The sequence below is a fragment of the Petromyzon marinus genome, chromosome 6 (genome assembly GCF_048934315.1).
Source record: "Petromyzon marinus isolate PM22_M1 ecotype Great Lakes invasive population chromosome 6, UKy_Petmar_22M1.pri1.0, whole genome shotgun sequence".
NCBI classification, from domain to species: Eukaryota; Metazoa; Chordata; class Hyperoartia; order Petromyzontiformes; family Petromyzontidae; genus Petromyzon; species Petromyzon marinus.
Window position 1 is genome coordinate 12,098,114 of NC_133672.1, and position 24,652 is coordinate 12,122,765.

The following is a 24,652-nucleotide window of genomic DNA, read 5'->3' on the forward strand; positions in this document are numbered from 1 at the left end:
AGTTGGCCACTTCCGCCATCAGTTGTAGCGAGTCCAACCGAGTCGCAGACGTTGTCTTGGGAGCAACACTATTTATTCAATAAATCAACATAACATAACGTAACCTACCCTTGGGTGTTGAATGCTCATCTAGCCACGCTACGGCAGAACTAGACATGGTTCGCTATCCCGGCCCGGACCACAAGCCGCATGGCTCACAGGGCTATACCTAATAAATGAAACTTGAAACTTGAAGCTGGGTCCCGGACCGCGTGGCTAGAGGCTTCTTTTACCCAACGTGGATCTTCATCACCGGCAACACAAAGAACCCCTAGCCCCTCACGGGGCCCCCGTTATATCATCCTGGGGTGGGGTTGGCTCCGCCCCACGCCCCGCCCACCTTCTAGATCTCTCGAGCTCTTTCCTTAAGGCTCCCCGAGAGCTCTTTTAGACCACGTGATCGCCCAGCGGCCCCCGTCCACTGGTGCCCCCCCTCCAATATAATCCGGTCACGTGTCGGCAGGTCAACCAGCGTATCATGTCCCAAGGTAACTCTGGCCGGCTGACACTCCCTCTCGCTCCCTCACCGGCAGCCCGCACCGCACACTGTACGTGATGCCTCCGCGCTGACCAGCACTCACCCAAACCCCGCTAGGGCTGGTACTATGCCCCGTAAGCGGGCTACACGTAATGCCAACACAGTGACAATCACAGTCACTACACATCTGTCTATACACAACGCCTGTACGTTAATTTCCTCTCCACATGTAAAAGTGTTTTAAAGGGCTGCCTGGCGTGCACTTCTGGCCTCAGTTTGTAGGAACAAGTTCATCTTGCTTCACGATCACAATAAAACAGTTTTTTTCGTGTGACAATAAAACACTTTGTATTATTGTGATGCAAAACAAATGCATATCTTTCAAATAACAAGTTTTCCTCATGTACAGTTTCTGCCAAACTATTTCTAAGTTTGTTGTGTGTGAACACCGTTCTGCCAAATAATGGCCAACGGCTAGTCCCGCGATTCATAGTTTCAGTCGGAAGGGGGAAAATGTTTTTTTCGGTGTTTCAGGAGTTATGTTTTTTATTTAAACTGTGGCCTGCACACTATATTTGCCGAATGCATTTTCACTTGTGGTAAGTTAATGAATTACAAGGAAGCTGCCGTGCTATATTGGTTAGCACACTGATCTTGCGATCTAGAGGTCGCTGGTTCGATCTCCCACGGTGGCAAATGAAGCAATTGTGCAAAATTCTTAAATCCCCCCCCCCCCCCCCCGCTCCGCTTCTATCCATCTGGCAGTAAAAATGGAATGGATACACCATAGATAGTCGTCGGCAGGTCACTTGTGGTGGTGTAAAGTGTAGGTACTCCCACCTCCACCAAAACTCTTGGCCAGCATGCAAGAGTAGGCCAAATACTGTTCAGGGGCTCCTCTACAGATTTCTTAAGTGGAGGCCCTTCTGCCAGCAGCGGCATGAGCAAAATATTGTAGGCCTGCACCTTTACCTTTATAAAGGCTCACAAGCCACCTGCTTTTGATGTTCAATTATTCAGCCATGGGAGAAAGCAGCCTGAGCAGTGGTTTCCTATGGACAAGGAACAACAGAACCCTGCCTCGGGTTAGAATGGCCATGCCTCCCCTCTGCTTCAGTGGGTCTCTCACTCCTTCCATCCCGAATAACCCCAAACCTATTGAGGCACAAAAGTATCCCTCGGTCCACCAAGGCAAGGAAGGGCAGAGCCTCGTTTTGATGTGGTGCTTCTCTGTAGGACACTCGACCACATAATTCCCCTGGCTTCTGAGGCCTCCCTTGGACAGGATTTACTCCGCATTTTACTGCACAGGAACCACCGTCTCCAGGCATCGAGGAAAACAGATAAAAATACCACTCCCCTGGAACTTTGAAGGGGTTATACTATTATATTTGAAAAATTGCCAAAGATATGCTTTTTAAGAGGGTATGTGCGTGCATCCAAGTTTAGAATGAGGACAACAGCTCATGGTGGCTCTAAAAAGCAGGGACATTTCCAAAATACCACCATAGAAAATTGTTTATTTTTATTTTTAGGGCAGTCTTTTTGATAGATGTGCCAAGTTTTGTTATTTGTGCACCACTGCTAATACAGCAACACATTTTTGCTAATAAATGAGGCTCTGTTCCCAGTATAGATTTCATGCAATACTTGATTACAGAGAAAACAAAATGTATGATTTAAAAGGAAAAAACAACTAAAGTTGGTCCATTGTATTGCAAATAATAAACCATTAGAGTATATGCATATATTATCAACAGAAATCCTTTCTGCTGGATTTCTAAATTAAATTTTTAAGAAGGAATGTCAAAAATGTACCGTCGTTAATTTTTTTTATATAAATATGGAAATGTAATCAGTGAGCATGTTTGCAAATGTAATAAAAGTGGGATTATTTCACGAATAATTGAGAATAATAAGTTCTAATCCAACGAACATCTTTTGGTTCCCATAACACAGATCTGCTCGTGAGAACAGCAGGACTGCAAGCAATACACCTGGGGCTCTGTCTCCATGGAGACCCCTTGCAGGTCAGAAGGTCAGGGCCCAACTGTGCTGCGGGATGCTACGCTAGGGACCCCAAATTAAAAATCCTTCGGCACAGCTTTGAAACATGCACCTGGCAGATGCAGAAAACAGATGCTGCGGGGGAGGCATGCAGTGACATTACGACATATTTGTTCCAATTTAGCCCACACTGGCAGCAGTCATGCACGTTGGGTGCCTTGCAAACCCACTGGTGAATGGGCCACCTGCTCAGCGCAAGGTCTGTTTCCCCAATGTATACATATTTAAAAAATAGTTTCAAGAGCAATGACTTTATTTTTACCCACATTTTGAGATTTAAAAAAATTTGCTTTTAAATGTGTTTGCTCTACCAGAGGTGTGTTTATAATTTGTGACATGGCGTGCAAATGGAACGTGGGTTATTATGGTTGTAAGGTGATTTTAAGACGATGCTTAATTTCACAAGTTATACAAAACAAGTGGCAACATTTCATTCAAGCACATGATCAAAGGGTGCCATGACATCTACACCGTAACACATCCGACCGCTCCTTTATATAGCAAGTGTTAAGTTTGTGCAAAATGTCAGCGAGTCAATTAATATTTGGCCCTTGCAAAAAAACAGAAATGTTAGCAAAACACTACTCTCATGGTAGCCATCTGGCTACCATGAGAGATTCGTTCATGAGGCTATCCACATATACAAGCACAGAGACAATTTCAACCGAGAAGATGGATTCTGGCTTAGCAATCATTGGAAGGATTTGATAAACAATTTCAGGTCTTAATTGATTGTTCACGCTTACGGTGGCCTTCAGCCAGCATACATTAATTTTTCGTCTCCCCCCCTCCTCTTTTCAGAACATAGATGGACTCGTCCTTCTAAATTAACCTGCCAAATCGCTGCCCGTGGCGCTAACGTTTTTTTTTTAAATAAATAAATAAATGTGCCGTTTACAAATAAATAAATGCAAACCGCCACTTCTTTCAAATGTGTCTTGCCGTTGGTTTTTCACACCTGATGATGACTGTTTGTGTTATGATCGAAACGTCGTGAGAATTTTTATTGTTTTATATATTTTATTATTTTATTGTTTCCCTTTAACGTGACTTTACCGAAAGAGCTAAGAATATGTACTACACAACACGTTTGTTAAAATACCTCCAGCTCCTTTTCAGGCCCTGTTGTTTTCTCTTTCCCTTTGTGCCTCAGCCTTTCCTCCTGACCCTTCCCCTTCCCTCCAGATTCCACCAGTCTGCGGGCCTTACCTCATGGGCTGGGTGCGCAGGGCAGTCTTCAGGCCCTCCACCGTCTTGTTGCGTGTCTCCACCTCCTCCTGGTTGTACGCAAACATGGACTGCATCTGGGGGGGGTGGGGGGGGGCACAGCCACACAAGCTCATCGGTTGTTTTCCCTGCAGGCATCACCATTGGGAGTCCAATATGAATGCAATCTTGGGGGGCCCCTCCTTCAATTTATAAAATCCTCGTGAGGTGACATAAAATACGGAGACAAGATATAGAGATGTTGTAAAATGATAAAAAAAGTACGTGAACCATATTGTGTTTCTCCGTTAATGAACTTGTGTTTATTCGGCTTTTTATTTTAGAAGATATTCGATGCATCAATATTTTTTCGTGAATCCAGGGCCCCTTGAGTGAGCGAACTTCTGACGGGTGTTTGGTTTGAATATATTTTTCACCGCCACTTACCACCAAGGCCAGTAACAGCAAATAGCACCGACTGAGGACTGACTTCGCACAGCCGGCGCGTGCCGTGTACGGTAAGCTCTACTGCTGGATGTGGGCGTTGCTCACCGTTGCCATCTGGTTAAGGCGATCGATGTAGTAGTCGGGCCAGCTCGTCGCCTGCCTGTTCGGGTCATCCTGTTCCTGCACACCACAAGACATGGCGATGTAAACAGTGAGCAAGGATCTTGTCGGTCCACGAGCCCAGACCAGATCATTCACTTGTCAGTGCCACCCAAGGTGACATCAATGTACTAGTTTATTGATGTGGCCAGCAACAGTTTAATACGTGGTAACTATTTGCAAAGAGTGGCTTATTAAAATAATCCACTTTTTTGCCAAAAAATCAATCAGTATGACTAAGATGTTGCTACCTTATGTAGTTCCAATTTCTGCTCTGGCCCATGGACTATATGCACACATTTTACGCACAATGTTCAATATAAATAACACATTTATCTATTGTGACCTCCTTTCTAGATTGATGAATGTCATCATCATCAGCAACAGCAGATATTGTCTATCCCCTGCTGTTTTAAGGATGTTGATGATTGGAGAGACGCAAAACTAACTCTTAGAGAGCAAGATGTAACCAAAGTGCATGATGAGAAGCAATCATTAAACTAGTGGAGGAATTGAATACGGCGCTTTATAATTGTTTACAAATGAGATGTTAAATAATGGCATCATTGATAGGTGGATTCATAAATAATCATAGTGGAATTTTCCAAACTTGCAAGACAGTCTCGCTAAGTTAATGATCAGTCGATCACAATTTTTATAAATAATGGGCAGCAACAATCACTGCAGTGGAAAGCATAAAACTAGTCAGTGAATAATTCAGGAATATTTCAGTGAAGCATGACATTTTTACTCCACACACATACGCTGCCCTTAAAATTAATCTTTTTAAAAAAGTGAAATATTACAGGAAGCGCGATGTTTCAAGTTGCACGTGAATTAAACTGGGCCATGTTTGTTGACTGGAAGCACTAAAGATTGATTTACAGCAGCTGAGAAGAATGATTAAAACCACACACTGTCAATAGCACTGAGCACAAGTTAATAATGCAGAAGCCTTCCCACGCTTCATCTCATCACGCGGTGCACGTTGAGAGATTTAAACTGAAAAATGTTCAAAGGGGAAAAAAGCGTACCTAGTAGATTTATTACCAGTAAGGTTCTTCCATGCAGTCCCAGCGCAATACATTTCATGCAATTATTTGATTAATTAAATTATGTTTGAATTGTAACATTGTGAAGAAATTTAACACGTGAAAAATGATAATTCGCATTCACTGACGTTAGCAATGGATTCTGAGATTATAAAAATGTAATGTTTCCTTTGAGGAGGGCAAAGTCACACGGCAAAAATGCCCCATTTAATATATCTTTAAAATAGCATACTTTTTTTATACCGTAATAACCATTTGAAATACTTTTGACCATGAATGTGCCCCCTAAGTCTGTTGTCACATAATGAACATACATACCAGTAATACATATGTAGTGGTTGACTTCACGCGGACAACTTTATTGTTTTCTCCGACACCACTTTTATTACAACTCTCCACATTACGCCCGTGACTTCATCTTTTCACTCCGCTTCCTTCCCTATCTCTCACTGTCCCTCCGCGTCGTCTCTGTCTCTCTCTGTCGCTCGCTGTCTCTGTCTCTCTCTCCGTCACTCGCTGTCCCCGTCTCTCTCTCCGTCACTCGCTGTCTCTGTCTCTCTCCGCCGCTCGCTGTCTCTGTCTCTCTCCGTCACTCGCTGTCTCTGTCTCTCTCTCCGTCGCTCGCTGTCTCTGTTTCTCTCCGTCACTCGCTGTCTCTGTCTCTCTCCGTCACTTGCTGTCTCTGTCTCTCTCGGTCACTCGCTGTCTCTGTCTCTCTCCGTCGCTCGCTGTCTCTGTCTCTCTCCGTCACTCGCTGTCTCTGTCTCTCTCTCCGTCGCTCGCTGTCTCTGTTTCTCTCCGTCACTCGCTGTCTCTGTCTCTCTCTCCGTCGCTCGCTGTCTCTGTCTCTCTCCGTCACTCGCTGTCTCTGTCTCTCTCTCCGTCACTCGCTGTCTCTGTCTCTCTCCATCACTCGCTGTCCCCGTCTCTCTCTCCGTCACTCGCTGTCTCTGTCTCTCTCCGTCACTCGCTGTCTCTGTCTCTCTCCGCCGCTCGCTGTCTCTGTCTCTCTCCGTCACTCGCTGTCTCTGTCTCTCTCCGTCACTCGCTGTCTCTGTCTCTCTCCGTCGCTCGCTGTCTCTGTCTCTCTCCGTCGCTCGCTGTCTCTGTCTCTCTCGGTCACTCGCTGTCTCTGTCTCTCTCCGTCACTCGCTGTCTCTGTCTCTCTCCGTCGCTCGCTGTCTCTGTCTCTCTCGGTCACTCGCTGTCTCTGTCTCTCTCCGTCACTCGCTGTCTCTGTCTCTCTCCGTCACTCGCTGTCTCTGTCTCTCTCCGTCACTCGCTGTCTCTATCTCTCTCCGTCGCTCGCTGTCCCCGTCTCTCTCCGTCGCTCGCTGTCTTTGTCTCTCTCTGTCGCTCGCTGTCTCTGTCTCTCTCCGTCGCTCGCTGTCCCCGTCTCTCTCTCCGTCGCTCGCTGTCTCTGTCTCTCTCTCCGTCGCTCGCTGTCTCTGTCTCTCTCCGTCACTCGCTGTCTGTCTCTCTCCGTCGCTCGCTGTCTCTGTCCATCGCTCGCTGTCTCTGTCTCTCTCCATCGCTCGCTGTCTGTCTCTCTCCGTCGCTCGCTGTCTCTGTCTCTCTCCATCGCTCGCTGTCTCTGTCTCTCTCCGTCGCTCGCTGTCTCTGTCTCTCTCCATCGCTCGCTGTCCCCGTCTCTCTCCGTCGCTCGCTGTCTTTGTCTCTCTCTGTCGCTCGCTGTCTCTGTCTCTCTCCGTCGCTCGCTGTCCCCGTCTCTCTCTCCGTCGCTCGCTGTCTCTGTCTCTCTCTCCGTCGCTCGCTGTCTCTGTCTCTCTCCGTCACTCGCTGTCTGTCTCTCTCCGTTGCTCGCTGTCTCTGTCCGTCGCTCGCTGTCTCTGTCTCTCTCCATCGCTCGCTGTCTGTCTCTCTCCGTCGCTCGCTGTCTCTGTCTCTCTCCATCGCTCGCTGTCTCTGTCTCTCTCCGTCGCTCGCTGTCTCTGTCTCTCTCCGTCGCTCGCTGTCTCTGTCTCTCTCCGTCGCTCGCTGTCTTTGTCTCTCTCCGTCGCTCGCTGTCTCTGTCTCTCTCCATCGCTCGCTGTCTCTGTCTCTCTCCATCACTCGTCGTCTCTGTCTCTCTCCGTCAAAAGGGGTTCCACAGGGTTCCATCCTCGGCCCCCTCTTGTTCTCTCTTTATGTCAATGACTTGGGCACTGACCTGGATCATTCCAGGGTAAATCTTTTTGCAGATGACACGATACTGATTACTGCTGGCCGCTCTCCGGATGACGTGATTGCTGAGCTCCAGGGTGATTTCAACAAAATACAACATCAGCTAGTTGCTCTTAAACTAGTCCTAAATACCTCCAAAACCAAGGTGCTATGCTTCTCACCAGGACTAAAGCAGGAAGTTATTTTTCCCAAATTACATTCCTTAAATAATTATCAAATAGAGCAAGTAAAGATCTATAAGTATCTTGGGGTCATCCTGGATTCAAAACTGAATTTTGAAGATCACATTGATTATATTGGTAAAAAGACAAAAATAAAAACTGGTTTTCTGTATCGACACAAGCACTGCTTCCCCCCAATGTTCTGTTTGGAATTGATAAAAGCTACCATACTGCCTCTACTTGACTACTGTGACATCGTGTATAAATCAGCCCCAAGTACTGTATTGAAGAAGCTTGATTCCATCTATCACTCGGCCTTAAGATTTACATTGAACTGCCCATATAGGACTCACCACTGTGATCTCTACATTGGGTCAATCTTAACATCTCTTAATGTTCGACGGGTTGTACACCAGATCTTATTTATTCACGATGTACTTACAAAAAAATCCGCAGACTACCTGCTGGATCTCCTCTGTTTCAAAGAACAAATTTGACCTCAGGTCTTCGCTCATCTACCAGCTTCACATTCCCTATTGCCGTACAAAAACCGGAGGAAGGGCCTTTGCTATTGATGCCCCCAGGGTCTGGAATGCTATTGCCAATAAACTGCAACTTGAATCACCACCTATCAGATCTTCATTCAAAACTGCTCTAGAGGAGTTGTACACCCCTAGCTACCACTGCTATTCAGTGGCCTAAAATAAAATAAAATGTTTCACTCCGGATAACCGCTGCAAAGTATTATCTGTATTTTGATTTAGTGTGCTGATCTTAAAGGTGCATTGAAAAATGTGATACTCCGACTGATGCTCCTGTTGTTTGTGGAGTAACTCATGCAGCCAGCTGTGGCTCTAGGGTTTGGTGTTACATGTTATTTATGTAGTTTATTGTTAAAAATTCGGTCACAGTTCCTATGATCACTGTTACATTGCATTTATGGCTTTATTTTGATTTCTCAAAGTTTTTTGGTTTGGCCATGTTTTTGTTTATTGTAGTACGGAGTTAGACTGATGACCTTAATATACGTTTTCTTGTTGTTGTTGACTTGCATCCCACTGGGATTTTTGCACACAGCGTTGGTGTACGGTGCTATATCAGGAATATTTTGATGTTTTTCCTGGATTTTCTGTTTGCACATGCACAAAGTCACTTTAAGATGTTTTCTTGTTCATATTTTAGTTTTTTTGTTTGTCGCGGTTGCACCCGATTCAAGAGCCGAATGGCTCACAGGGCTATACCAAATAAATGAAACTATGAAACTACGTCTCTGTCTCTCTCCGTCGCTCGCTGTCTCTGTCTCTCTCCGTCGTTCGCTGTCTCTGTCTCTCTCCGTCACTCGCTGTCTCTGCCTCTCTCCGTCGCTCGCTGTCTCTGTCTCTCTCCGTCACTCGCTGTCTCTGTCTCTCTCCGTCACTCGCTGTCTCTGTCTCTCTCCGTCTCTCGCTGTCTCCGTCTCTCTCCGTCGCTCGCTGTCTCTGTCTCTCACTGTCCCTCCGCATCGTCTCTGTCTCTCTCCGTCGCTCGCTGTCCCCGTCTCTCTTCGTCGCTCGCTGTCTCTCTCCGTCGCTCGCTGTCTGTCTCTCCCCGTCGCTCGCTGTCTCTGTCTCTCCGTCGCTCGTTGTCTCTCTCTCGCTGTCTCTGTCTCTCTTTCGCTGTCTCTGTCTCTCCCCGTCGCTCGCTGTCTCTGTATCTCGCTCTCGCACTGTCTCTGCCTCACTGTCTCTGTCTCACTCTGCCTCTGTCCCACGCTGTATCTCTGTCTCGCTCCTGGTCTCTCCTTGTCTCTGCTCGTCTCTGCCCGTCTCTATCGCTCTCAGACGCTCCTTGTCTCTGCTTGTCTCTGCTTGTCTCTATCGCTCTCAGTCGCTCCTTGTCTCTGCTTGTCTCTGCTCCACTGCTAGCCCGTTCTGTCTCCTATGTCTTCTCTCCGTCTCTCCCCGACCTGCTCCGTTCCAGTCCCAGTGACAACTTCCTCCGCTCTCTCCGTCTCCCGAATATATTCCCGTTCTCATCAACAACCAATTAATTAGGCCGCGTGCCCAGGACGCCCCACGTCCCCCCCGCACCTGTTACTTGCCCCCCTCTATCTCCAGACACCCCGGCGCCACTTGGCCGCTGACAACAACCCCGGCCAATCACAGCCATCTATCACGTACCAACTTAATTGGGCCGTTTCTATTCCAGGCTCTCCGCTGCCGCTCCTGGCCGGCCCGACGTGACCCCACTGTCCACAACTCGCGCGTCTTTACCATCCAACCTGTATGCGCCTGTTCATCCACTACACATATATACGAACTCTTCATGAATGAGTATGAACAAGAGAGAGGCGAGCTGTGAACAGGAACGTTCTTCTCTTACTCGCAATACCCGGTGTTGCGTGCGATAAAATGTTTGCTGTGTCTCAGTGACTTCTCATACCTGGCCATGACCAAAGGTTTTGATGATTATGGTAATTCCTTTCAGCAATAAAACATACGCTTCACAGTTAATATGTACACCTCCGTATGTTCACAACAGCAGCCCTCAGGAGGCCACACACGTGGGGAAACGTCAGCGGAACATTCCCCTTTATGAATGAATGAATTGTTTTTATTCAAGGCAATTCTCTCCCTCCCCTGAAAAGTTCCAAAACCCACTCCACTTCAAAAACCAGGGAACACGCCCCTGAAAACCCACACGCAACATTTTCATGTGCAAGGCATATCCTAGGTTTGCGGGAGCCAAATGGAAAAGTGGAAAAGTGGATAACTTAAGACAGAAGTTCATGCCATGGCAACACCAGAATTTTCAAGTCCGAGCCAAAGGAAAAGCTAACGGAGCGTGCTACTGCTGCTGTTGCTGCTACAGAGAACACACTGACAAGCATAGAATGTAGTGAGCACTACGGTATTAAATTATCCATTGCAGCAGGGCTTCACAACTTGCTTGATGCAAAGCGCATTGTGAATTTTTTCCCAAAAAATTAAATGCTTGGAAAAAACTCACACTGACATTAATGGAGGGCACGGTACAGCAGTGGTAGCAAGGTCTGGGAATTTATTTTTGTGATGGGAATAGTGGGAGGAAAGTGTGTGTGTAAGCTAATATTTTTGTACGGCTTTATTTTTTTTGTCTAGTTTTTAATGTTTGAGTTTCCCTGCTAAGGCCTTAAAAACACGTTTTCGCACTAAATATTGGTAACACAACGGATATATATATAAAACTGACAACATTTTTATATACAGAATGTAAAATATTGTCATTGGTAAATCAGGCAAAGGGCCTCCTACATTTTGGGTAAAATAAGCATGTGTGGTGTGCCGAATTGGAATTTCCGGTGGTTACTGAAGCTGCGTATAGCCAATGCGTTGCATTTTTTTAATATGAACAAAACTTGACTTAAAGCTTTCGTGACTGCAGGAATTCATATTCTTTGGGTCTTTCAGTAAAGCCACGTAGATAGAAAAATAATTAAAAAAAATATCACGACGTTTCGATCGCAACACAAGCAATCGTCATCAGGCGAAAGAATACAGCGGGAGAGCTGCTGAAGCAGGATGTTATATAGGTTTGAGATGGGTGTAGCCCAAGGGTAAGTGGGCGAGGCTAGAGATGGAATTTGCATGTAAATGTAAGATCGGAGCGCTGATATACCTCCACGACAACGAAGCTCTGGAAGTGGCCATTGTATTGTGAGAGATTAGCATGTCAATCTGTTCATGTAAAATTAGCATAGTCCTTGGGTCTTTCGTGACTTTACCGAAAGACCCAAAGAGTATGAATTCCCGCAGTCATGAAAGCTTTAAGTCAAGATTTAAGATTAGCATGTCAATGTAAGAAAACCGGGCGCCATCGCCACATCGAGGAAAAAAAAACTGTGGAGGTGGCCACAGCAATGGTGGCTGTGTTAGTGAGACATTTAGCCTGTTATAAAACGAGAGCCACCACCACATCTTGGGAAAGGAGGAGCGGTGGCCGTGTTAGTGAGACATTTAGCCTGTTAATGCAAAGACATTTAACCTGGAAATGTAACTCAGAGAGTCGGAAATAACTGCTAACATCGGCAGGTAGGATGGAAACATCACAGGCAGTTAAGACTTAAACTGGTTAATAACGTCCTTCCAATGATTGCTCAGTTTGTGCCCATTTTCTCGGTTGAAATTGTTTTCTGTGTTTATATATCTGGATGGCTTCATGAACGAATCTTTGTTGATAGCCAGTGGGTTTGCAGAGTACCTTCGTCTTGGGAAAATCTATTTTGTGTGTGCCCACAATGATCAGCCACGATCATTGTTTGATCAGCCACGATCATTGTTTTAACGCTGTGCTGGAATACCCATCCACGACCCATTTTCAATGCCCTGGCCGAGGGAAGGAGGTTCTCACCCAAGATTTGACGGTACATGGCCCCGTCCATCGTCCTTTTGATGCGGTGAAGTTGTCCTGTCCCCTTAGCAGAAAAACAACCCCAAAGCATAATGTTTCCACCTCCATATTTGACGGTGGGGATGGTGTTCTTGGGGTCATAGGCAGCATTCCTCCTCCTCCAAACATGGTGAGTTGAGTTGATGCCAAAGAGCTCCATTTTGATCTCATCTGACCACAACACTTTCACCCAGTTGTCCTCTGAATCATTCAGATGTTCATTGGCAAACTTCAGACGGGCATGTATATGTGCTTTCATGAGCAGGGGCACCTTGCGGGCGCTGCAGGATTTTAGTCCTTCACGGCGTAGTTACCAATTGTTTTCTTTGTGACTATGGTCCCAGCTGCCTTGAGATCATTGACAAGATCCTCCCATGTAGTTCTGGGCCGATTACTCACCGTTCTCATGATCATGCAACTCCACGAGGTGAGATCTTGCATGGAGCCCCAGGCCGAGGGAAATTGGCAGTTATTTTGTGTTTCTTCCATTTGCGAATAATCGCACCAACTGTTGTCACCTTCTCACCAAGCTGCTTGGCAATGGTCTTGTAGCCCATTCCAGCCTTGTGTAGGTCTACAATCTTGTCCCTGACATCCTTGGAGAGCTCTTTGGTCTTGGCCATGGTGGAGAGTTTGGAATCTGATTGATTGATTGCTTCTGTGGACAGGTGTCTTTTATACAGGTAACAAGCTGAGATTAGGAGCACTCCTTTTAAGAGTGTGCTCCTAATCTCAGCTCGTTACCTGTATAAAAGACACCTGGAAGCCATAAATCTTTCTGATTGAGGAGGTCAAATACTTATTTCCCTCATTAAAATGCAAATCAATTTATAACATTTTTGACATGCGTTTTTCTGGATTTTCTTGTTGTTTTTCTGCTCTCACTGTTCAAATAAACCTACCATTACAATTATAGACTGATCATTTCGTTGTCAGTGGGCAAACGTACAAAATCAGCAGGGGATCAAATACTTTTTTTCCCTCACTGTACGTGGCTTTACTGAAAGACCCAAAGAATATGAACAAAACTTCAGAACATTTCACAAGCATGTATAGCTCAGAGGCATTTCTAAAATGTTTAAAAGTGCATTTTATATACACCACAGTATTGTAATTATTAATCAATATTCGCCCATGATAAAATCATGGAGAATGCACCCATGCTCAACAGATCTTGGAAGCCAAGCAGGGTTGTGTATATGCTTGGATAGGAACACAATGTAAAAACAGGTTGTACAGGGCTACACTGTGGGCAGCAGAGGACATTGCTGCAAAATCCTTTGTTGTCATGTACTTCTATGCTTCCATGACTGTGCTCGCCCCGCCTTCATCAACCCGCACTGATCAGCATGGAGAAATATGGTCGAACAACCTCCACGGTTCGCATGTTGTGGAGAGGCCATCGTCCAAATGTAGATTAACAAAAGGACCGAAACATGTACAAAATATAACCGATGCTTACTTTACAAATGTAAACAAATCAACTTAACACTATGCACTGACCACACCACCACCAAGCCAAAGAGACGAAACTTATTTACAGCCTGGCACGGTAATACTTATCTGATTTACTGACATACACCTTCTTTAGCGTTTCTGGGTGTTGACATGTTTAATGCTGTACCTGACATGCACTCTGCTGTGGCAGAGGACACGGCCCCCTTTTATCGCACACACTCTCTCCCTGCGGCTCGCGTTGAGTGAGCAATGCGAGGGGACGTGCCTCCCGAGAAGTTTTTTTTTTACGGGCCTGGGTAGCTCAGAGCTCTTCGAATAGTTTTCTTTTTATGAGTTTGCTGGTGAGCATGGATGAAAGCAAAGGGTCAGATTGTTGGCTGTTAGGGAACATTGCCTTTGCAGTTATTTGGAACAAGGTCCACAAAACCCAGAAACTGTCGGGCAACCTGCTGTCAGTGCACGACACGATGAGACTTTAACAAGCTGGTATAAACAGTCTATTAAGTGAGCCGCGGCTTTTTAATTTAAAGCAAATTTGGCCAATGCAGCAGTGAGTGGCAGTTTCCCTTTGGTGAAGCCACAGGGAGATTTTAGCCAAGTGTAACATTCAGAGGGCCAGGAATCAAAACTCGGTCTGTGAGGTTCAGAGCACGGTGACCTGATTGCTGCACCACGGCGTGACCTTAGTTCATGTACACGGCTAGAAACGTCCACCACGGCAAGTTTTTAACTACATGCATTAATGGAAGTAATATTACCCTTTTCGGTATGATTCACAATAAAACTAGAAAAAAATTACATGTTAAAGTTTTCTAAATGTCATCACGTTATGTATAATTACTTGGCTTCAGTTGTGCTACAAGTTCAGCTTCAGTCGACATATTTCACCTCGACCTATCCTTGGATATATTTAATAAAGACAGAGGGAGTTAATCCGGCCCATCGTTGTTCCTGAGCTAACGGGAAGGGAACAGAACAAGAGAAAACCTAGACCATCTTTTTTGGATGAATATGATCGTTTAGCTCCCATTTTGCTTCATAACCACACACGTGCAATATCGTTTGTCATATAATGAAACAAATTACAATATGCCCATTTTTAAAAGCAGTCTTTACCAACCCACTCTTATGAAATACGGAGATCGAAGCTTCTATGAACATAATACAAATCAATGAATACGAGTAATATGCTGAACTGTAACGTAATATTCATTAAGTTGTTTGGGTTAGATCACGTGAATGTGTCGTAAACCCACCTCCACGCAACACAGCCAATCAGGAAGGTTTGTCACGTGAACAAAATGTGCCAATTCATTACTAGTTCAGCACACCCCTGTGTTGGAAAGTAAAACTCACAACATTTACAAGCCAAGTACGGCTCACATTGGTGTTTTAGAGAGCAAACCCCTGATGATTACAACCAGCCTCTTCAGGCTATTGAAGAAGTGTGAAGATGTCTTCCCGTTTTCAGTCTGAAATACGGTAATGCGATGTCATCACTATGCACCAATAACTGCAAAGGACCAATGTATATTTGTATAAATTTAAAAAGATTATGGTAATATTAAGTTGTCACAGTTAAATTTTGATTTAAAGCTTTCATGACTGCAGGGATTCATATTCTTGGTTCTTTCGGTAAAGTCACGTAGAAGGGAAACAATAAAATAATAAAAATATAAAACAATACAATTATCACGACGTTTCGACTGCAACATAAGCAATCATCATCAGGTGTGAAAGCCACAGCAAGAAAATTAGAAAAAAGTGGCGTTTTTTTTTACGTTAGCACCACGGAGAGCGATTTGGCAGTTATTCAGACGGACGAGTCCATCTATGTTCGGAAAAGAGGAGGGGGGAGACGAAAATAATGGATGCGGTCTGAAAGCCACCGTAAGCGTGAACAATCAATTAAGACCCGAAATGGTTTATGAAATCCTTCCAATGATTGCTAAGCCAGAATCCAACCTTCTCGGTTGAAATTATCTCTGTGTTTGTATATGTGGATAGCCTCATGAACGAATCTCTAATGGTAGCCAGATGGCTTGCAAAGAAGCTCTGTCTTGGAGAAGTCAATGTCATGTGAGCCTACTGAATTATAACAGTGATCTGCCACGGCCGAGGTGTTGGTCCTACCGTGTTTTAGGTCAGATCTAAACTATTAGGTGTACTTATTTTAGTGTAACTGGCTGTGTACGAAACATTGACATTTACGCGGTTCTAACAAACAAAAAAAGCCTTATAATGATTAATATTTTGATTTAAAGCTTTCGTGACTGCAGTAATTCATATTCTTAGTTTTTTCGGTAAAGTCACGTTGAAGAGAAACAACAAAATAATAAAATATATAAAACAATAAAAAATTCTCACGACGTTTCGACCATAACTCAAACGGTCATCTTCAGGTGGTCGAAACGTCGTGATAATTTTTTATTGTTTTATATATTTTATTATTTTGTTGTTTCTCTTCAACGTGACTTTACCTAAAAAGCTAAGAATATGATTAATATTGTTCGCTAAAAGCCTATGTGTATGAATTTGTCACCTAATAGTTTTGATCATCCAAGTCACTTCCGCTGGCCCTTCCACGGGACTCTGATTTTGAGACTGGTGTTGCCCTCGGCCCACTCTGTTTCCTCCTGAGGTCTAGTTTGGCAACGCGTTGCCAGAAATACATTCAGACATCGCTGCCAGGCATAAGCACACCCAGCAGCACTATGAGAAATACTGTAAGGCTTTGTTATTTCTGGATGGCAAATCAGATTTGGTCTTAATTACCGCTGCAATTGCCTATGGTTTCAACTTTCACGTGACCCAGTTTCGCTCCCACTCGTACACTGCACCACTGTTTACCTAATGAACTAAAGCATCTGTCATACTCAGAATGCAGCAAACTTTTTCACGTGGTCAATTTTACATTGGACTGCAAGGATACTGTGGACTAGAGTTTCGAACATTATTTTTTAAAAATCCATGTTCAAATACAGTGCGGTACTGTATATGCAATGCGCGTATTCATTGGAAAGCTTTCCATTCCATGTTTAAAGCAATCCTATTATCTATACATTGATTTTCTATCGACTACTCAAGTTAGTTGAGCCTGGATAGTGCTTGGATGGGTCAGCACCATGCATTCCAGGTTGTGATATGCGGCTGTGGGGCTGTGCTAGGCAGAGGTGAGCAGTGTTGCAAAATCCATTGTTGTATTGCCCTTCTCTGCTTCTGCCTACGCTCCCCACCTTCACAACCCACGCTTTTGGACAGTCTTCTCATCAATGGTTGAATTCAATCTCGCCCCCCCCCCCCCACCATGTCCACGAGACTTGACATAAATAAGTATCCAAGCTGTTCGTATGTGTGATGTCCTTTAGGAGGATGCGGGAGGGACAGCAGGTCATGACCCCCGGATTGGCTACATGCTGCTAATCACGTCACATGGAGCTTTGAAGATCAGCACATGGCACGGGGAAGGCCACGCCCTGCGTACTTCACTTGCCCAGCCCAGACACAGAAACGCCCCTGGTTTAAATCCACCCTGCATTCTTTCCCCCGAGGGAAGCTTGTAGACAAGGACAGATAAAGGAAAATGCCAGTGGCTGAGCTGACTTGTTCGCCAGTCACATGAGCTGAATGTGTATATTGATTAAACGAATAAAATAATGTGATTAAACATGCGATGCCACCTTCCCGACAAAAAAAAATGAAACGTCCTGCAGGAACTTGAAAATTACAACCATGACATAATTTACAGATCTCAAAAAAGAAAAGTTGAATTGAATATCATTGTGCAAACACTGATGCCAATTGACCATGTTGCTGGATGAGCTTAGATTTGGCACACACAAAATGAAGAATTTGCAGACCAAAATTGTTTACAAAGGCAGCATAATAAACTGTTGACGATAGAGTTTGCGTCTCATCTGGTAGCAATATCCCAGTATTAAAGCACTCGCATTCAGCAGATTAAAGCGTCCACAAAAGGGCTGAATGGCTATAAGATCAACGCTGCTGCATGACAAGTGTGCAAAAGCAACTCATCCAATATGTCAAATTATGTTTCATTTGGCAGATTACGACAGCAAAGCTCCCTGGGCTGTTTTGCATCTTCAAGCAGTGTCGCGTTTGAGATTATAAATAAGTAAAGCGCACAGCCTCGGACTCTGCACTTGATTTTCCTCCAAAACAAACAGGCACCCTCTCCATTGCAGCTAACCATCTGACATCACCTTCAGCAGTTCTTTATAGCAGATCTGCTGAAATTTCACACTGCTGTCATGATACTGCGAAAAGAATCTGTGGGAACAAAATTGAATTATGCTACTTGGGTTAAGCGTATGCATGGGGGCAAAAAAGCAATTGGTTATGCTGCGAATTTTCCTGTATCAGTTAAGGAACGAAACGGTGATACCCGTGCCTAAGGCATGTGCGGGGCTGGCCTATGTGACCTGTCATTCCATTTACAGCTTCTTGCACGACCCCTGATCTTTCCAGCAGGCAATACTCAGCGAGTGACCGTTAAGCGGAGACCTGTGTGCCAAAGGAACTATCTCATCTGGAAAAGGCTTCATGTCTTCCAGCTTTATTTCCACCTGCAGATGTACTGTATCTCACGTCCAGTTTTGAGAAGCATCACGCCACTGCTATTACTTCCATAATCGCTCATGCCTGACCATCCATGCTCTTTTCAGAGGATAAATATGTATTGAGGAAGATCCGATGCTAGCACAGGGCTTAGGGAAGCAATGCAAGTCGTGCTCTGCATGCTTTGTTATCTGGAAATGTCTCACCCTTAAGTTAGGGATAATGTATGAAGTTACTTTCATTATTTGTGAAATATCATGTAAGATCGTTTGATTTTTGGTTTAAATCTCTCCTCTTTGGTTACATTTTGGAAATAATGTTGGGCAAGCAGAATACATTATTAGCTCCACCATTGCACTCAAGTTGTAAAAAAATGTGTGTGTGTGTTTGATTTCTAGCATTATATAAAAATGTAAAATATAAATGCAGCACATTATATAAAATAATCAACTATTCAGGCAAAATATAAATTGAGTGCCATAAGCGACTGCCAAATTGTCATCTAAGTTTTTCCTTTTTTTACATTTGCATTCATTACTGTCTGGCTGAAACACACAACTAAAACATTGTTGATGGTCACCAACCTACATTAAAACAAACCGGCAGTAATTCACATATATTTTTTTGCCATTTACATCTTAAATTTGTTAATGGAGCTTTGTCTATAACTGTAGACTGGCTGCGGGCCATGTGATTAGTGTGTCTGCCTCAAGCTTGCTAGGTCAGATCACTTTCTCGGGTTGGCCCTTTCCCAAGCCAAGCGCCTTCAATTACTGGGCACCGATTGGTACTCGGTGCAGCATGGGCTTGGGTGCAGATGAAACACGATGCACCGAACCAACCACCTGCTCAGGTGGTGGGAATGGTGGAGTGGGGGGGGGGGTGATTGCCTAATTTAATGTGAATTTAAATTGAGTGAGTGTGAGCTCTGTGCTGGGCTGTGCAATGCTAAGCAATGTTTTGGAAATTTTATTTTAAATACATTCATATAAAATCCCAGCCATTCCCAACCCACCAATGGATGAAGGCATCTCTTCATTCATTGATGTCCTGCCTGACCATACATCATCAAACTGGTCAAGTTGAGTCAAATTGAATTGTTGACCTGGGTGAGAACTCACGAAGACCAGGATACCCTCATTTTCCAGAGTGACCTGGGTCACCAAATCAGGTTGGTGATGGAGGTGGAGGGAGAGACGGACTGGGCCGGTTCTGATATCACTCGCCACTGATGTTTGTTGTGGCTGGGAATAGAAGTACGGTTGCTGTACAACCGCTCCACATGCTTATACTGTGTGCAATATCAAAACTATGGGCAATGTCAGGTATATTAAAAAAACAATTGGAACTTAACAGTATCCCACTGACATTAGTTTATTTGTGGATTTGACAATGGTCATGACAGATTGACATTATTCACCACATCGACAGCACATTTAACATGATAGGATAAATGTCCAATTAACAGTTTATGGCTCAATTTGAATCACTTCATATTTTCTTTATGCGTTGGAATCCTTTCCTCATGGGCGCAAGCATTCCTGCCAAAGCGAATGATCGGTGATTTAAAAGATTGAGGTCAGGCTGATTTTGAAGAAAATTTGTCTGTGGCCAGATATTACATTTGTAGCAGAATACCTAATACTTTATTCTACATATATCAGGAGTTCTGCATAACACAATATTTCCACATTTCTCTTTGAACCTAGTCCAATGGTGAGTATTACCAAGTGACTCAGTTGTCCATCAGTGACTTGTAAAATGAGTGTTTGCCAGAATTGTGCTTATGCTCTGCTGCTCACTGTCACGCACTGGCAGTTTCTCGGACAACCTCCTTTCTTCGTTGATCTGGCAGGCCCATAAATTTACAAGCGGCGAGCCACAAAGAGGGTAACCGGCAGAGCTTGAGAGGGGACTCTTAAATATCGGGAGCATTACCAAATAAGACCAACTAAAATGTGCAGCCCAATCAAATCAACCGTAAACACCGGTAATGAAGGAGCTTGAAATTCTTTAAGCGTGCTCATGGGAGGTGGGTTTGTAAGATGCGCACGGCATGGGGATGTAGTTAAATTCCACAGGAAAGAGAGAACGTCTTCCTATGCTTTACTGAGGGGTCCGTTTGTAATGCTGTTGGGTACGCTGTTTACGTTTACTTGTATAATGTTTTTCTTTCTCAAAGTCATTCATCAATCTAATCCTGCGTGAATGGCCTCCCCATGGCATGCTGGTCTCCGGAGTCGTTTTTATCATAACTCAACACGCTGGTCAGTGCAGGTTGGCATAAGGGCACGCTCATGACCAGTTCGGATATCACTCGCCACTGATGTTAGCCATGGATGGGCAATCAAATTCCGGTTGCCGGGTTTGTAGCACAGTGTGCAAACCACTGCACTACCGCTTCCCACATTACGATATCTAATTTATATTAAATATATTTTATTCTATATACCTACAATTTTTTTAAAATGTGTATTGTATTGTTTACATTATAGTAGCATACATTACGGTTAACATATTATGTGTACATTGCTGCAGATAGGATAACACTTTTTTAAGGGCACATAAACACAATGTCTATATCCAAAAGTATTTTTCGGGAAGTCACATTGATGCTGTTCACACATCCACACCATGACACTGGAGGATGAGGCCAGGCCAAAGAGCCGGCGTGTTGGGTAGGTGCTGTGCCAAGTTTCCATAGGCTGCTTAGGCCGTGCTGGATCTGCCCCACGATCCTATTCCACTTTTACGCTGGCGCTCCTCCACTGCGCACCCACAGTGGCAGCCATACAAGGACAAGTGTTCTCCCTGGCTACCAGCGTTGTTGTCTACCAGGCTAATGCACGCAGCCTTCCGAGGGAAACAAACTCATCAAGAGAGCTGGACACTAAGGACTATGCAGGCCCCTTAACTTCAACAGATCTCTATTCTTCACCATCATCAGCCATGGTCAATAAATTGCCATATGAAGGCATCCCCGAGCCATCGCCATCTCTCATGATTCTATGAATGCACCGAGTGCCTGCACACGAGCTGAATTGATCTCTATTGCTAATGGACAAATATATACAGTTGTAGTAGGCTGACGTTTTGAGCATTTGTCCTTCTTGAGGACAGGATAAGAAAGAGCATGCAGACTCATTCGTGGTTGACTATTACACTTGACATTGTGCGCCCCTGAGAAAGCTATGCCATTTTAATATGGTTTGTATAAAACCAGAGCCGTGCAGTGTAAAGTGACTTTTTTTAAAATTACAATTTCGTTCCCCTGCTCCTTTTCTCTTCACTGTGGAGGGCCACTTCCAAACGCAACAGCCGACCATATAATATTTTTTCCCGTTATTACAAGGCAGTGTCAATGACTAATGTGGTCAGTGTTTTTGAGCTGTACCTTGCATACCACTGCCAACGCAGTACTTGAATTTATTTATTGGTAAGGAGGGGCGGGGGTGGGAGAGGGGCGGGGGGGCTTGTTCGCCCGGGGTGGTAGGATGGCTGGACTAGCGCCGGAACGTTTGTGAGAACTGCGTACCGAGTGAAGCCGCCAGAGTCAGTCGGCACCACTAGTAAAACACACAGCCTGCTCATTCATTTAGTGCCGCAAACTTCGCCTCCTGTCCACACCCAGACACCCGCGGGAGTCTGCCGGGTCAGGAAAATCAGCGTGAAAAAAACACGGCGGTGTTAACACAACTTGTTCTTTGCATGAGCTGTAGTTGTAAGTGCTGTGCGAAAAAAAAGAAACACCCATCATAGTTTCCATATTGAAATTGGCTCTGCAACTGTATTTTCTCTACATTAAAAATAAGGCCATTCATTACTCCCCAGTTTTAATTAAATACAAGTACTGGAGCATTCAAATTTACTTGCCTGTGTCACTGATCGTAATAATTGACCACGTGCTTTGTGATTTAATGACAAAAATTTGTTTCAGGAAACATTTATAGAATGTAAAAGCTTTTTTTTCTCTTGCTGCGCATATTGCGCATGTTATAAACACTTAAATATTAAGGTACTAAACTGGTTATTCATATAATAATGTTCTCGTTATACTGCAATGGGCAGACAGCAGATCGCAATGTGTAAAATAACCTTCGGCTGTTGCATTTTTACACACGGACAGTATTACATTGGCGTATGTGTACACATGGGATGCATCTGATAGCAATGGATGAATTACTTAATCATTAATGGTCTCAAAAGTGCTGGAAATGCATAAAAATGTATCTAAAAGCTGGCAATCCTTCTCTGTTATGTAACAGAGAACAAGCAACAACAGTTTACTGCTGCCTATGAACCTGATTTTACTTCATCACCATCAGCCATGTTCAAACCCATGCCCGGCAGTGGTATTTGTATATAACAAATGTTGTTGCTTAATAACATTATTTCCACTTAAAACTAATTTATTAAGTACATTAATTCAATCAAAAGCTAAAGATGTGACATTTTAAAGATGGAATTCATTTTTGTTAAAAAACAATCCAATGTATAGTTTTAGGGTGTTTACTGAGAAGGAAAAAACTGCAAAAGGTAGCGTCAGATTTTGGAGGCCTTCATTCAGCGGTGGATTGAACATGGCTGATGAAGAAGAAAAACAAACGGAAGAATAAACAGGTTGTGATGTATCCACATGTTTTGTTAGCTGTACTGAAATGAGAAGTGCTCATTGCGACACGTAAATCCTCAAAACACATGCAGTGTCGAAGGTGCAAAAAAGAAAGAGTTAATTTAATTCATTCATACAGCGTGTGCGTAATTGCCGAGCCATGTTAATTTTATTAAAAAAATGAGTGTTAATAATACATTTTATGAATTGAAAAGCTTAACTGAAATCTAAAGGCTCCCTGAATTTACAGAACGGCCCAGCAAGGTAAAGGCTTCGGAGTTAATTTAATTTTGCAACACTTCTCTCTTTGTGTTGAAAGAGACGATTCCAAGGACACAACGCTCATATTCACTGGACGATGAGGTAAACTTTCCTCGCTCGATGGAAAATTATTAGTTCTCCACCTGACAGGTAATTCTCCATCACCGTCAACACAAGCTACCACACCTCTTCCAAAACGATAATTTTATGGCCCTCTCTCCCGCGCCCCCTTGCATGTTTTTGTGGTGCCGCCAAAAAAAAAAACAGAGAATCCATTATTCACCGTTTTATGGGCCACCCTGTGGGCCTCATGATGCACAGCAAAAAGCACCCTCAATCTTACCCTTGAACATACAAAAACCGAGGACTCTGCCCCATAATGGGAGCCAGATTTTGGGAGCCGCACCTGCTTCTTGCTGCAGTAGATCTGCCACTTCTTCTCTGCAGGCAGGGCGAACATGGCCTCACGGTGCTTCTCTGGGAGGTCCAGCTCATCCTGTGGGACGACGGGTTTGGGGATGGAGGTGAGAGGAAAGAGAGGATGTGATAGGGTTACAATTAACGTTTTTGTTCTCATTAATCTATTTATATTTGGAACAACAACAGGAAAACACAGCTAATATCCAGGCAACCATGATGAAAATTTGAAACTACAGGTGCCCTTAGCTGTGATCTCGCAAAACGAAATGGAAAAGAAAAGCAATATAGAGAAAAGGAAGAATTAGAGGATAAGAATGGAAAAGTAAAGAGTGAAGGGCAATATACACACAGCAAGGTGAACCGATGAAAACAGCAACAAATCAACGAAATAAGATCTTCCTGTACAGGATCAGTGCACCCTGCGACAGAGCCTTGGCGAAGGTTAAAGTTAACGATTCGCATTTATTAGGCATGTAACTCACATCTCATCTCAACGATTCCAATTCCTTGCTGTAGTCTCGCCCTGGGAAGCTCCAGTAACAGATATTCCAGTGTAGTTATAGTTATGCGTTTGAGAAATATACAGAGGGGAAAAAATGAATTCCAATTAAAATCATCAGCCATGATCTCTCCACTGCTGGATGAAGGCCTCCCCAAGCTGATACCATCTCACACTGTCTTGCGATCGAACAATCCAGATAGCCTCTGAACACGATGACTTGGCGAGGCTTTCGTCCAACAGTGGATTGATCATGGCTGATGATGATGCAAATGGTGCTATTGTGCATCGTATGTGGAGATGCTACAAAACACACTCACTGTGTACAGGAGCACAAAAAGACCACCTATATTCCTACTGCAATTGGCCTGCATTCACAGCTCCCATGTAAAGCACAGCACTCACGCCGCACCGGCATCAAAGTGTATCCCTGTACACGGCGAGAGTCATGCGAGGGGTGTGCAATAAATGAAGAGAAGTGGCATATTCAATCATAACAAGCACACACGCGCAACACACACACACACACACTGCAACACACTGCGTGTAAATGTAAGATGTAACATGAAACGCAATAGAATAAACCTTATTCCACTACAACTCCACGAGCAAAAAGACAAAGAG

General features: G+C 44.1%; 1 protein-coding gene across 2 annotated transcripts in view; it reads right to left on the minus strand.

Annotated features, from left to right (window-relative positions):
* LOC116939491 (disheveled-associated activator of morphogenesis 2-like) overlaps nucleotides 1-24,652 on the minus strand; it is a 118,384-nt gene that overhangs the window by 53,144 nt on the left and 40,588 nt on the right. For both annotated transcript variants that reach the window (XM_032947918.2, XM_032947917.2), the window contains exons 3-5: nucleotides 23,516-23,605; nucleotides 4,343-4,417; nucleotides 3,794-3,888 (exon numbers count right to left, since the gene is read on the minus strand). In XM_032947918.2, the coding sequence (XP_032803809.1) occupies nucleotides 3,794-3,888; nucleotides 4,343-4,417; nucleotides 23,516-23,605 (260 nt within the window). The remainder of the gene's footprint in view (nucleotides 1-3,793; nucleotides 3,889-4,342; nucleotides 4,418-23,515; nucleotides 23,606-24,652) is intronic.